The sequence below is a fragment of the Humulus lupulus genome, chromosome 6 (assembly GCF_963169125.1).
Source record: "Humulus lupulus chromosome 6, drHumLupu1.1, whole genome shotgun sequence".
In the NCBI taxonomy this organism is placed as follows: domain Eukaryota; kingdom Viridiplantae; phylum Streptophyta; class Magnoliopsida; order Rosales; family Cannabaceae; genus Humulus; species Humulus lupulus.
In genome coordinates, this window is record NC_084798.1 from 167,670,278 (window position 1) to 167,682,355 (window position 12,078).

Sequence of the window (12,078 nt, forward strand, 5' to 3'; positions counted from 1 at the left end):
ATATTTCACGTTTATGGTGTAAGAAAGTTAATATATAAAGTTAATTTTGTAATTTACCTAACAAGAAACTAAAACTAAAATTTATCAAAAAAAACATCTGGATATCACATGAAGATCTTGTAATGATAATGTGCATAATTAATTGGTCCCCAGTAGATTGTTTAATAGGGAAAATCAATAGTTCGGATTGAAATAAATAATAATTTGTAATATAATATAAATTGAAGATATCCTTTAATGCTTTGCAATTTGGATGAAAATTACGTACAAGAAATGAAACTTTATTTTCAGAATGAGGAATGACATTTATTGATTGAAGAAATAAAAATTAAAAGTATTATCTTTTCATAATGACATTTATTGATATCAATTATGAATCACTAAATAGATGAATAATCCCAATCTATAATTTCAATTAAAATGACAAATCTCCATTGCCAAAAAACGACAGATCTCCATTGCCAAAAAAAGAAAGATCTCCATTAACAAATTATTTACATAATATGATGAAGAAAAAGAGGATTTTTTTTAATCCTAGGAATCTACAAAATCTATACTTATTGATTAGAACATGAACATGATAAATCATGTGGTATATAACTTGGCATAAATATATATATATATATATATATATTTTTGTTGTTCAGGAGGTGGTGGGAATGGGACTTGATATTAAAAACTATTGTTAGAAAAAAATACCCTTCATGTTGACTTTTCAAAACCAAATACCCAATGAGTGCAAATTTTACAAATAGGAAGATGCCCTTAGGGCATTGGGAATTATCATACCATTAATATCAAGAAAGAGATTCCAGAAGCCCTTGGATCACTAACCCATCTTTTAATCCAAGGGCTGAATAACGAAGACTGGTATCATGGAGAGTGAGGAGAATGCCAATAGAGAAGGAAAATGAATAAAGTATTGAGATTGGGTCCACCAAGAAAGGACATCACGATTCCTTACCTGGCCAATTAGTCCCACTCTAATGGCTTCTTGGTGGCCTTAAATTGAGATACCCACCCTTACTTAGTACCATAGTGGACCTAAAACCATATTCTTTTTTATAAAAAAAAAAGCTTTTCTTTTATGGTTTTGTTATAATTGGTATCAATATATCGTATCTAAACGACACACTTTTCAATAGAAAAAAAACCATTCTTTTCTTTTTTATTATTGATAAAAATTCATTCTTTATGTCTTTGCTATTCTTTTCATAATATAATATAGATGTGTAAACAAGCGTATAAATACCACAATCTTTACATGTATGATGTCTCTCTCTCTCTGTATGTTGCTTCTTTACTTTATGTGCAGTCCCTTTCACACTCTCTGAATCACACCCCACTAAGCCAAAAACAAGTGAGCTAATAATTACAGCAGTTGATACATTCATTCCGTGACCTCCATTTTTTCCATTTTTTGTGCCCGAAAAATGGAAAAAAGAAATTTAAATAAAACCCAACAAAAAAAAGAGGTAGATCTTCCATGAGAGCATTCCCAAGAACCCATTTTGGCTCTCTATCCATTGTTTTTCTTTGTTGTTCAATGTAGATTGATATCCGATTCTTTGTCCGGCTAAGTAATACAGAGGTTTTAATCATGGAGATCAACAAGCAGCAAAAGAAGAAGAAATGGTTTTTACCATTAGTACTCTCTCTCTTGTTATCTACTCTACTCGTGTTTATTACAGTTTTCACTTCTTTCAGCTCGTCTTCCTCAAAATTGTACAAGACCCCTGTCAAGTATGAGCTCCCCCGTTTTGTTGAATCCAAGCTTAGGATTTCTGATACTTCCAAAGACCCAATACCCAGGTTGGCTTACTTGATCTCAGGCTCTATGGGGGATGGGAAGAGCTTGAAAAGGACTCTGAAAGCACTGTACCACCCTAGAAACCAGTATGTTGTGCACTTGGACCTCGAGGCCTCGGCCGATGAGAGGTTGGACTTGGCTGAGTTTGTGAGAAAGGAGCCGCTTTTTGCTAAGCTGGGTAACGTTAGGATGATTGTGAGGGCTAATTTGGTGACCTATCGAGGGCCAACAATGGTGACCAATACTCTTCATGCTGCAGCTATTTTGTTGAAGGAAGGTGGAGACTGGGATTGGTTTATCAATCTAAGTGCTTCTGACTACCCTTTGGTAACCCAAGATGGTACAGACTTTAGTTTTTATTTTTTTCCTTTTGATTTCATTTTTTGGATACTAAATTTGGTCCACTTGATCTATGAAATGAATGGCATTTTGCTGATGTCCTTTTTTTTTATAATGGAAGAAATAACTGGGTTTGCTTCTTTTTTGCATTGAGGCAGGCATTGGTTGGTTTTTGGGTTAAAACCTAGTTAACTCTATTATCAATTTTGCTTACTAGTTACTATCCCATGTTTGGATGAATTGGTTATTAGTTTCCCCACTGGATTGACAAGTGTTTGGCTAGTTTCAACTACTCATCTCTTTCTATTGGAGTATTTGGCTAAATTTGACCTTCTTGCTCTTGTCGTTTATAATTGTTTTACTGATATTTCCTTAAGGAAAATTGAGAGAAGGGGGGTGTGCCTCTTTCTATATTCTTTTCTCTCTTTATTGGTGTGAAGGCCTTTAGTAATGCCATTCTTTGCTTTTTTTTTGCCCAAGTAGATTTGTCCCTGTAATTGTCCTTAGACTTTGGTTAATAGATGAGTAGATGATCTCATTGATTAAGAACAAATGGTCAGGTTCTAAATCCATAATTTTGGACGTTTATTTCCTGTAATGCAGATCTTCTTCATACATTGTCAACGATTCCTAGAAACCTTAACTTTCTTGAGCATACCAGTGACATTGGCTGGAAAGAGTAAGTTACAATCATGCCTTTTTTTTTTGCGTTGTACTTTATGAGTTCAAACTAAAAGCTTCATAGCGAGGTGTTATTAACTCGAGCAATTTGCAGGTCTCATAGAGCAAAACCTGTTATAATTGATCCAGGGTTGTATAGCTTGCACAAATCAGATGTATTTTGGGTGCCGGAGAAGAGGAGTGTGCCAACCGCTTATAAGCTGTTTACAGGTGAGATTTTCTGTTTCCTGCAATTTGAATGTACCCCTTTTGCCTTTAATTTTGCTAAGAATACAAGGTAGACATATGGATTTAATGTCTAAATTTCAAAACATAATTAAGGTGAAGAAAGTGTAGGCGTGACATAGTGCAAACACTCACATATTATTTGGTTTAAGGCCTCTGGTTGTCAAGATGGTGTTTCCTATATTCTCGACATATTATGAGCATATCAGTTGCTTCTAATTTTACATTTTTGTATCTTGCAATGGCTTTTAAAGAAGCATTTAAGTTTACCACATGTTATCGATTGTACTGCCTTAAGGTAAAACACTTTGATGCATTGCATATCCTGAAGATTTTAGTCGACTTTGAAGTTTGTTACTAGTCAGAATTGGTATATAGATCATTACGCACCTGCATGGTTTTTTCACACTTTTCCAACTCTGAATTATGCAAAGGAGATGAATTTTGGTAAAGTAAACTTCCTTTAAATAATCAAGTTCATATGCTCATTGTTTATTGAATCATGCTTGATGATTTCTTCAGGTTCTGCTTGGATGATGCTCTCTCGCCCTTTTATAGATTTTTGTGTGTGGGGGTGGGACAACCTCCCAAGAATAGTCCTTATGTATTATGCCAACTTTCTCTCTTCGCCTGAAGGTTATTTCCACACAGTCATCTGTAATGCAGAGGAGTTTCGGAACACGACTGTAAACCATGACCTCCACTTTATATCATGGGACACTCCTCCTAAGCAACACCCGCATTTCCTAACTACCGATGACTTCCAGAAGATGGTAGCTAGCAATGCTCCTTTTGCAAGGAAGTTTGGCAGGAATGAAACAGTTCTAGACAAAATCGATACTGAGCTTTTAGGTTGCAATGCTGATGGGTATGTACCTGGTGGATGGTTGGCAGGAAATACGAATGTAAGTGTCCTAGACTACATCATAGCAAATACCACAAAACTCAAGCCAGGTCCTGGTGCTGAAAGGCTCAAACTTCTCATCAATGGTTTGCTAAAAGCAGAGGACTTTCACGCGAAACAGTGCTCCTGAAATCTGAACAAGGTCAAGAAATGCTCGACAGCACCATACTTATACCTAGTAACCAGGGCAGGACATTGCCAGCAGTACAATCAATAATGGATGAGCCCTGGCTACACATATAGCAAAGCCATAGGGATTTAGTGAGTAAGAAATATATGACCGAGTTTTTATAGGATACAATATTCTTGTAGCTCGAAGCTGAAATTGTAAAATGAATAATTTTTTGTTCACATAATTACTAAAAGTGAAAATATCATGCTTCATCTGTTTACTGTGTGGAAAGGTACCATTGGCTAGTCATTTCTATTTTAGTAACTTCAGTAGCCACACTGGTGATGTGATGCCTTTGCATTTGAGGTTAATTTTTGGACTTATATCTTGCTTGGAGTATTGGTGGCCACAACTAATCTTAGGAAATTACTTTTTGAATTATAATTCTAATGAGGTTTCTGGAGAATTAGAAATGGCTGGTTTAGGGTATTAAGCTTGAACAAATAAATGGATTTTCTTTCTACTTCTGCATACAGAAACCACTATAATGAAAGACTTAATCATAATGTTAAGTGGAAATGATTTTGTTTGTTCTCACCCATGCTGCTCCTCTTGTTCCTCGTTCACGTACCATCACTGGTAGTTTGGTCTATAGGAAGGGGCTCTTTAGTAATTGTAGATAATAATGAGGAGTAGCTGAATATATTGAGTGAGGAGGAAAGAGAAGGTCATGCATGTACTAGCTTTTGCTAATTACAGCTGGAGATTCCCAGGCTCTCGAATCCCTGTGGAACCTGTATCAATTTGGTTGATTAATACACATTTCATAGTTTCTTGATCAGCCTGGGTTATTTGTTCTGTTCTTTCTGTTTTGGTACTGTTTTATTGGGTTATTTTCAGAATTGCAGGTAGTCGGGCCTAACAAATTGGTATCAGAGCACTCGTCGGGGTGAATGACGAACACGAGGATGGATTCTCGACTTGACTCAGTTGAATCTCAGTTGTTCGCCCTTCAGGATACTGTGACATCGCAGTCGCATGATATGGCGGTTCTTACCGAGAAATTGGAGATGGTGATTAAGGGCCAGGCTCTTATCACCTCTGAGTTGGCTGCGGGCCGTTTTGGTGCTGACCGTCCCTCCGGCGCAGGCGAGCACTCTTCGGCCGGCTCTCCTCCATTGGGTGGGTCGTCTTTTCGTGGGGGCGAGGGTGGCCATCGATCGGACTTTCGAGCTCGGAAGATTGAGCTGCCTGTGTATTCGGGGGCTGACCCCGATGAGTGGACCTATCAGGCGGAGAGGCACTTTGGGTTGCAGCGGTTTTTGGAGGCTGAACAATTGGAAGCTGCAGTGATGTGTTTGGAGGGGGCGGCCCTCCATTGGTTTCGTTGGGAGAATCTTCGGAGGCCGATTGCTTCATGGGAGGAGCTGAAGTCGTTGATTGTCAAACGGTTCAGGCCAGTCACGGAGGGCTCCCTGTACGACTGCTTGCTGAACCTCCGGCAGACGTCCTCGGTCCAGGATTACAGACGGCAATTCGAATCCATTGCGTCCACGCTGGGGACGATGGAGGATTCCATGCTGGTCTCCACGTTCCTCAAGGGCCTGAAGATGGAGATTCAGGGCCCACTGCGAATCCTTAAGCCCGCGGGCTTGGCCCAACTCATGGAATTGGCAGAGGTGATAGAGGCTAATCAGTCCTTGGTTAGGGCTTCTCGGGTTGGGCTTGGGCCGCCCAAAACACACCCCAACCCTATTCGGCAATTGGGTCCCTTGCAGCTCGATACGTCCAGAGGTCCTTTTCCCTCTTCGGCGGCTACATCGCCGCAGGCGACTTCTCCGACTACACCAGTAGCCGCCTATTGTCGCCTAATAGAAGCTGAGATTCAGGATCGGAAAACACGTGGAGTGTGTTTCAAATGTGAAGGCAAATGGCGTCGGGGGCATGAGTGCAAGTTCCCTGAGTTGCAGATTGTTTTGCTACAGGATGATGCTCCTGTAGAGGAGGCCGACGAGCCGCTTGAGGAGCTGCTGGGTATGGGTGCTGCTCCGCCACCGTCAACGGGGTTGGAGGCTCAATTGGTGGAGGTGTCACTAAACTCGGTAGTTGGTTTGACTTCGCCCAAGACGATGAAGCTACTGGGCAGTATCCGTGGACAGGACGTGGTCGTTCTTATTGATAGTGGGGCGACCCACAACTTCCTTACCGCTGAGTTAGCATCAAAGCTGCAACTTCCCATATCTCGCACTGAAGCGTATGGGGTCCAAATGGGGACGGGGCAGGCGGTCAAGGGGGAAGGGGTGTGTCGCTCGGTTCCATTGGCTTTGCAAGAGTTGGAGATTGTTGCTGATTTTCTACCACTACCGTTGGGCAGCACGGATGTCATTCTGGGAATTCAGTGGCTTGAGACATTGGGGGGCACGTACCATCACTGGAAGGACCACATTATGAAGCTGAACGTGGGCGGCAGAGCTTTTACGTTGCGGGGTGACCCCTCCCTGCATAAAACCAGAGTTTCCTTGAAGGCCATGCGGAAGATTTTGCAACAAGAACGGCAGGGGGTTTGGGTAGAGTTGGGGATGTCCACGGTTGAGCCAAATGTGGGGGAGCTGCCGAGTAAAGCCAAGGCATTACTTCAGATGTATAGTTCAGTCTTTGATGTGCCGTCGACACTACCACCACACCGGAGCCGTGACCATGCCATTTCCCTGCGTCCAGGCACCTTACCGATCAGCGTGCGGCCTTACCGTTACCCCCAAATTCAGAAAGACGAGATAGAACGATTGGTGGCCGAAATGTTAGCCGCGGGGATAATCCGCCCCAGTACCAGTCCTTATTCCAGCCCCATTTTACTGGTTAAGAAAAAGGATGGCAGCTGGCGTTTCTGTGTGGATTACCGAGCACTTAACCGAGAGACAGTCGCCGACAAGTTTCCTATTCCGGTTATTGACGAATTGTTGGATGAGTTGCATGGAGCCAAGATTTTTTCCAAGTTAGACTTACGTTCGGGCTACCACCAAATACGAGTGCGACCAGAAGATATTCACAAGAAGGCTTTCCGCACCCACGAGGGCCATTATGAGTTTGTTGTCATGCCGTTTGGGCTGACGAATGCCCCCGCCACTTTTCAGTCCCTCATGAATGAAGTTTTCAAGCCGTTTTTGAGGCGATTTGTGCTGGTTTTCTTTGACGACATCCTTGTTTACAGCCCAGACAGCGACACACATTTGGAGCATTTGGATTTGGTCTTCCAGACGTTAGCACAGCATCAGCTATATGCTAATATCAAGAAGTGTTGTTTCTTCCAATCTCAATTGGAATACTTGGGTCATATCATTTCAGCGGAGGGGGTCGCCGTTGACCCCACAAAAGTTCAAGCCATGGTTGAATGGCCGCTGCCCACAACGCTTAAAGAGCTGCGGGGTTTCTTGGGGTTGACCGATTATTACCGGAAGTTTGTCGCAGGTTATGGGACCATCGCACGGCCTCTCACGGACCAACTGAAAAAGGACCAATTTGGGTGGTCAACGGCAGCCACTAAAGCCTTCTTAGCACTCAAGACAGCACTAGTATCCGTGCCCGTGCTGGCTCTTCCAGATTTTACCAAGCCTTTCGTGGTGGAGACAGATGCCTCGGGATATGGCATTGGGGCGGTACTCATGCAAGAGGGACAGCCCCTTGCATATTTCAGTCAAGCGCTTAAACCACGCGCCCAATTGAAGTCAATTTACGAGAAGGAGCTCATGGCAATTGTATTAGCCATTTTGAAGTGGCGACCTTACTTGTTGGGTAGGAAATTTACAGTGCGCACAGATCAAAAGAGCTTAAAGTTTCTGTTAGAGCAGCGTTTAGTGTCGCAAGAACATCAGAAGTGGTTGGTAAAAATATTGGGTTATGATTTTGAGGTTCAGTTTCGGCCAGGGGTGAGTAATAGCGCGGCTGATGCACTCTCACGGCTGCCACAGGTGGAATGCACTGTTTTGTCCTCCACTACTTGGTTGGATTGGGATGTGGTATCGCGGGAAGTGCAGCAAGACAAGCTGTTTGGGAGAGTGATTGCTGACCTTACCCAAGGGAAAGCAGTTCCGGGATTCGCTTGGGAGAGTGGGCGACTATTGTATAAGGACAGATTGGTTTTGACAGCTTCTTCTTTGCTGCTAGAATTTTTGCGGGACTATCATTGCTCACCGATTGGAGGACACTCGGGTGAGTCGCGTACTTATCAGCGATTGCGACGGGATGTGTATTGGCCGGGTAAGAAGAAGGCGGTGACGGATTTTGTGCGTCAGTGTGAGGTATGTCAGCGGAACAAGAGCATGGCCATGTCCCCTGCGGGATTATTACAACCACTACTGCTGCCTGAGCGGGTTTGGGAAGATGTGTCCATGGATTTCATTGAGGGGCTGCCCAAGTCGGAAGGGGTAGACTCGATATTGGTAGTGGTGGATCGACTGAGTAAATATAGCCATTTTATTGGCCTAAAGCATCCTTTCAATGCCCGGATCGTGGCTGAGAAATTCCTTGACTTTGTGGTCAAGTTGCATGGAGTACCGCGATCGATAGTCTCTGACCGGGACCGCATTTTTCTCAGCAATTTTTGGACAGAACTGTTTCGTTTACAAGGTACCGAACTGAAGCGGAGTACCGCGTACCAACCCCAGACCGACGGCCAAACTGAAGTGGTAAATCGCTGCCTTGAGACATATTTACGCTGTTTTGCATCAGAGAAGCCGAGGGTGTGGGCGAAGTGGCTGTCTTGGGCTGAATATTGGTACAATACGATGTTTCACTTAGCTCTGGGGTGCACCCCTTTTAAAGTACTTTATGGCCGAGATCCTCCAACTTTGATTCGCTATGAGAATGGCAAAACAACGGCGGTGGCTGTCGAGCAGTTATTGGAGGACCGAGATGCATTTTTAGACGATTTAAAGATGCATCTACTGCAGGCACAACAGAAGATGAAGACAGCGGCAGATTTGTCTAGACGACATGTGGAGTTTCAAGAGGGGGATTTGGTGTTTGTGAAACTTCGACCCTACCGACAGAAGTCCTTGACCATTCGGAAGAATGAAAAACTGGCTGCACGTTTTTATGGTCCCTTTAAGGTGCTATCTCGGATTGGGACAGTAGTGTATCGCTTGGACCTGCCCGCTACTTCAGCCACTCACCCTATTTTCCATGTGTCTCAGCATGGAAAATAGTAAGGCCTCACCCAAACTAAGTCCTTGACCGAGATGCATTTTCAATGTTAGGCCTCCTATTCGGTTCACTTATGCTAGGAGAACCAAGTCCACGCACCAGGGGTAGTTTGGTCTATAGGAAGGGGCTGTTTAGTAATTGTAGATAATAATGAGGAGTAGCTGAATATATTGAGTGAGGAGGAAAGAGAAGGTCATGCATGTACTAGCTTTTGCTAATTACAGCTGGAGAGTCGCAGGCTCTCGAATCCCTGTGGAACCTGTATCAATTTGGTTGATTAATACACATTTCACAATTTCTTGATCAGCCTGGGTTATTTGTTCTGTTCTTTCTGTTTTGGTACTGTTTTATTGGGTTATTTTCAGAATTGCAGGTAGTCGGGCCTAACACTCTTGTTCCTCGTTCAGGTCTATTTCATTCACTGAATAAATATATATGGGTTTATTCCATAACAACTGTGTTTAAAAGTCAAGTTAATACTTGTTATTGGCTAGAGAAAAATTGGCATAAAGTGCTGTATAGGCACATATTTTATGCAGTATCAACCCAAAACGCTTGCTGAGGAAACACTTGTACTTCGTGACTATAAACTATTCAAGGAAAAATCACGTGACATTGCGTCCTCCAAATAAACCATTTTGAAAAAAGAATCAAGCAACTTAAATATTTCTTGTGCTTGTGGATGGCAAAGATCACCAGCAAGGAACTCTTCAACTACACCATTTACTTCTATCACACTGCATCCTGGCTGCTTCAACATTCCAGCGTTTGAAATCACTTTTCTGACTCTCTTTGCCTGCATATCCCAACCGGCTTCTTTATACATATTATAAGAAAGTACATGAGCACCACAATCAGCTGTCCCCATATCAGCTAGCTTTTTCCAAACCCGGTTGCCAACTTCAACCTTCCCATAAATTCTGCAAGCACCAAGTAAGGCTCCCCAAACATTGGCATCCCACCCAGCCAATCCCCCCATCTTCTCTTCTAAGAACTTTTCAGCTTCTTCTACCATTCCTGCTCTAGCCAGAAGGTCAACGACGCATGCATAGTGCTCACGCTGAGGTTTTACCCCATAGATGGTGCTCATTCCGTTGAACAATTTAAGGCCCTCATTAACCATTTTTGCATGTGTACATGCAGTAAGAACAGAAATGAATGTGGCCTCTGTAGGTTGAATCCCATATGCAGTCATTTTTTCGAAAAAATGAAGTGACTTCCTTGCATTCCCATTCAAGGATAGCCCAGTAATGATAGCATTCCAAGCCTCTGCATGCTTACTGGAAATTCCCTTAAAAACTGCCAAAGCTGACTCCAGTAAGCCACATTTTGAGTACATATCAACCAAAGCTGTGGCCAAGATCGGATTCGAGTCGAGCTTGTTCCTCTTGGCATAGGAGTGGATCCATAGTCCTTGTGTTACAGCACCAAGGCGAGTAGAAGCAGTAAGAACTGTAACAAGAACAGATTCATTGGGCCTAATAGCTGCTTCTTGCATTTTCCCAAATAAACAGAGTACCTCTTTGAAGTTACTCAAACGAGAATACGCAGCCATCATGGCACTCCAAGATATAGCATTTCTCTGAGGCATTTCATCAAACAACTCTCGCGCCTTCTCAACGTCACCCATTTTCCCATACCCATCGATCATCGTGGTCCACAAAACGACATCTTTCTTCGGACATTTATCGAACAAAAACCGAGCAAGGCCCATTTCACAAACCGAAGAGTAAAACTCAATAAGAGCGCTATTCACAAAAGGGTCATCACGAAAACCAAATTTAACAACATGGGCATGAACCAAACGACCAATAATTAGCTTCGAATCCGGGTCAATGAGAATCGTACAAGCTTTCATCAATGGCGGAAATGTATAGTGATTAGCAGCCAGCCCGTGAGCCAACATGTCCAAATAGCATAAAACAGTATCCAGCGGCGCACGTACTCGAACGAACCCTCTGATCATGGAATTGAACATAAAAACGTTTCTTCGATGGCGAAGATGGTCGAAGATTGAAAGAGCATATGAAAAGAAAGAAGCGTCGCCGAAGGTAGCGGCGGCGGAAAGCACAGGCGCAAGGGCAAAAGGGTTTTCCGGCGAAAAAGATTTGATGAGATGGGCATGGATCTGCTTGAGCTGGTTTAAGGTTTTGCATTTTTGTGAGAGGGAAACAATACGATGGTGGTGATTGTTCTGAATCATATGCACTGAGGTCTCATATCAGATCTCTCGTTCTCAACTTTTGATTAAGAAGAGGAAATCCTCATTCTGAAAAGCTGAAACTTTTGCAAAAATAAAGCAATAAAGTGGGCTGAGGCATTGGCATATCTAAGCGAGAAGACGAAGTCACCAAAGTTATACTTGAGCAGTTCACTCACTTCACTCTTAGCCTTTGTTTGTTAAAGATGAAAAGCAGAGGGAATGAATCATTTGGAGAGAAAATTGGAGAGAAGATAAAAAAGAATGGTGGTTTGGTAAGAGAGAAAACAAGGAAGGAAAGAAAAATGAAAAGAAAATAAGTGGTGGGTTCACACTAAAAATTTTCTTTCAAAATTGGAGAGAAAATATAGAACAGTTTGTATGATTATTATACCCTTATAAATTTACTAAAAAAAAAATTAATAGTATTTTTTTTATATATTATTACTAAAATAAATATTTTTAAATTATATTTTTTACTTTAAATATAAATATTTCAATACATAAGTATTGCTTAAGTTTATTTAAATTTGTTCTTAAGTTTATTAAATTATTATCATTTTATTTATAAAAAATAATTTTATAAAATCACACATTATCAACAATGA

At 42.0% G+C, this 12,078-nt stretch overlaps 2 protein-coding genes across 2 annotated transcripts; one reads left to right on the forward strand and one right to left on the reverse strand.

The window, feature by feature from the left end:
- Positions 1 to 1,326: 1,326 nt before the first annotated feature.
- On the forward strand, positions 1,327 to 4,351 carry LOC133782698 (beta-glucuronosyltransferase GlcAT14B-like). The gene is made up of 4 exons (XM_062222052.1): positions 1,327 to 2,150; positions 2,753 to 2,828; positions 2,925 to 3,040; positions 3,578 to 4,351. Exons 1-4 carry the CDS (start codon positions 1,601 to 1,603, stop codon positions 4,087 to 4,089), a joined length of 1,254 nt encoding a protein of 417 aa, XP_062078036.1. The 5' UTR covers positions 1,327 to 1,600; the 3' UTR covers positions 4,090 to 4,351.
- A 5,293-nt stretch (positions 4,352 to 9,644) lies between these two features.
- LOC133782699 (pentatricopeptide repeat-containing protein At5g66520-like) lies at positions 9,645 to 11,762 on the reverse strand. Its single transcript, XM_062222053.1, has one exon. The coding sequence runs from the start codon at positions 11,471 to 11,473 to the stop codon at positions 9,854 to 9,856; it is 1,620 nt and encodes a 539-aa protein (XP_062078037.1). The 5' UTR covers positions 11,474 to 11,762; the 3' UTR covers positions 9,645 to 9,853.
- Positions 11,763 to 12,078: the final 316 nt, after the last annotated feature.

What these genes read in the sequence shown, in the direction of transcription:
- LOC133782699 (XM_062222053.1), bottom strand. Translation starts at nt 11,473, where the DNA reads ATGATTCAGAACAATCACCACCATCGTATTGTTTCCCTCTCACAAAAA.
- LOC133782698 (XM_062222052.1), top strand. Translation starts at nt 1,601, where the DNA reads ATGGAGATCAACAAGCAGCAAAAGAAGAAGAAATGGTTTTTACCATTA. An exon ending in CCCTTTGGTAACCCAAGATG is followed by an intron (nt 2,151 to 2,752) that starts GTACAGACTTTA and finishes CCTGTAATGCAG; the next exon opens with ATCTTCTTCATACATTGTCA. An exon ending in AGTGACATTGGCTGGAAAGA is followed by an intron (nt 2,829 to 2,924) that starts GTAAGTTACAAT and finishes AGCAATTTGCAG; the next exon opens with GTCTCATAGAGCAAAACCTG.